The following is an 875-nucleotide window of genomic DNA, read 5'->3' as shown; positions in this document are numbered from 1 at the left end:
GCCTGGAAGCGGGCGCCCTCCAGGGTGTGCAGGAAGGAGCCTGCCGGGCGGGCGGGGGACGAAGGCCCTTCACTGAGGTGAGCCCCCCGGAGCCCCGCTGCCTGTGTAGGAAGCTCCAGCCGGGACCCCACCCCGCCAGTGCAGGACCCCCCTCCCGAGCTCGCAAGGCCGCCTCGGGGGCTCCTTCCTCTGAGTCGGGCACCCTGAGTTGGGAGATGCCAGGGTAGGACTGCGTGGGTCCCCCCAAACCTGGAACACGGCCGGGGTAGGGGTGGGGAGCAGGCAGTGGCTACCTGTGTTGGTGTCCAGGATGAAGGTCGTGGTTAGCTGCTCTCCAGTGCCCGTGGGGGCCTCCAGCCGGACGCCGACGGGACTGGGCAGGATGGCTCGGTGCGTGTCCCCCAAGGTCCCGTTGTACACGCCATTCACATGCAGCGTATCATGATAGACACGTGTGCCCAAGTACGCGTTGGTCACGGTGGCCCAGAGCCGGGGGTCATCGGGCAGAGAGTGGGCAGTGAATACGGTGGGGTCTTCGCTGGCGTCCGCCATGGGAAGGCTGGCTCAGTGGAGGGGTCTGGAAAGGGGTGAGGGCGAGGGGACCCCCAGCGGGTTGGGTCTCCCTCTCTTGATGCTGTTAACCCCAAAGCCCCAGCCCTTGGAACTTGGCTGGTGCCCCCAATGTGGGCCCACCTGGGCAGCCCCCCCCAGGAAAGCCCTTGACCCCTCATATTGATCTCCAGGGACCCAAGGGAGTCCCCAAACCCCCACCTTCCGACCTCCGTCCGGACCTTCCTTCCGGCTCTCTCCCCGCCCCACCCCAGCACGGCCCTGTGGGTGGCAGTGAGGGCTCTGCCCGGGACATTTCTCCCCAG

The 875-nt window shown here is 67.5% G+C and overlaps 1 protein-coding gene across 1 annotated transcript in view; it reads right to left on the bottom strand.

The window, feature by feature from the left end:
* Positions 1 to 845, bottom strand: part of ATHL1 (ATH1, acid trehalase-like 1 (yeast)) — a 7,883-nt gene extending 7,038 nt beyond the window's left edge. Inside the window, exons 1-2 of the mRNA XM_015562388.1 lie at positions 294 to 845; positions 3 to 40 (exon numbers count right to left, since the gene is read on the bottom strand). Of these exons, the coding sequence (XP_015417874.1) occupies positions 3 to 40; positions 294 to 552 (297 nt within the window). The 5' untranslated portion in view covers positions 553 to 845. The remainder of the gene's footprint in view (positions 1 to 2; positions 41 to 293) is intronic.
* Positions 846 to 875: the final 30 nt, after the last annotated feature.

This window comes from Myotis davidii, unplaced genomic scaffold, assembly GCF_000327345.1.
Source record: "Myotis davidii unplaced genomic scaffold, ASM32734v1 scaffold3578, whole genome shotgun sequence".
NCBI lineage: Eukaryota > Metazoa > Chordata > Mammalia > Chiroptera > Vespertilionidae > Myotis > Myotis davidii.
The sequence above is the reverse complement of the archived record's forward strand: the minus strand, read 5'-3'. Positions and strand labels throughout refer to the sequence as shown.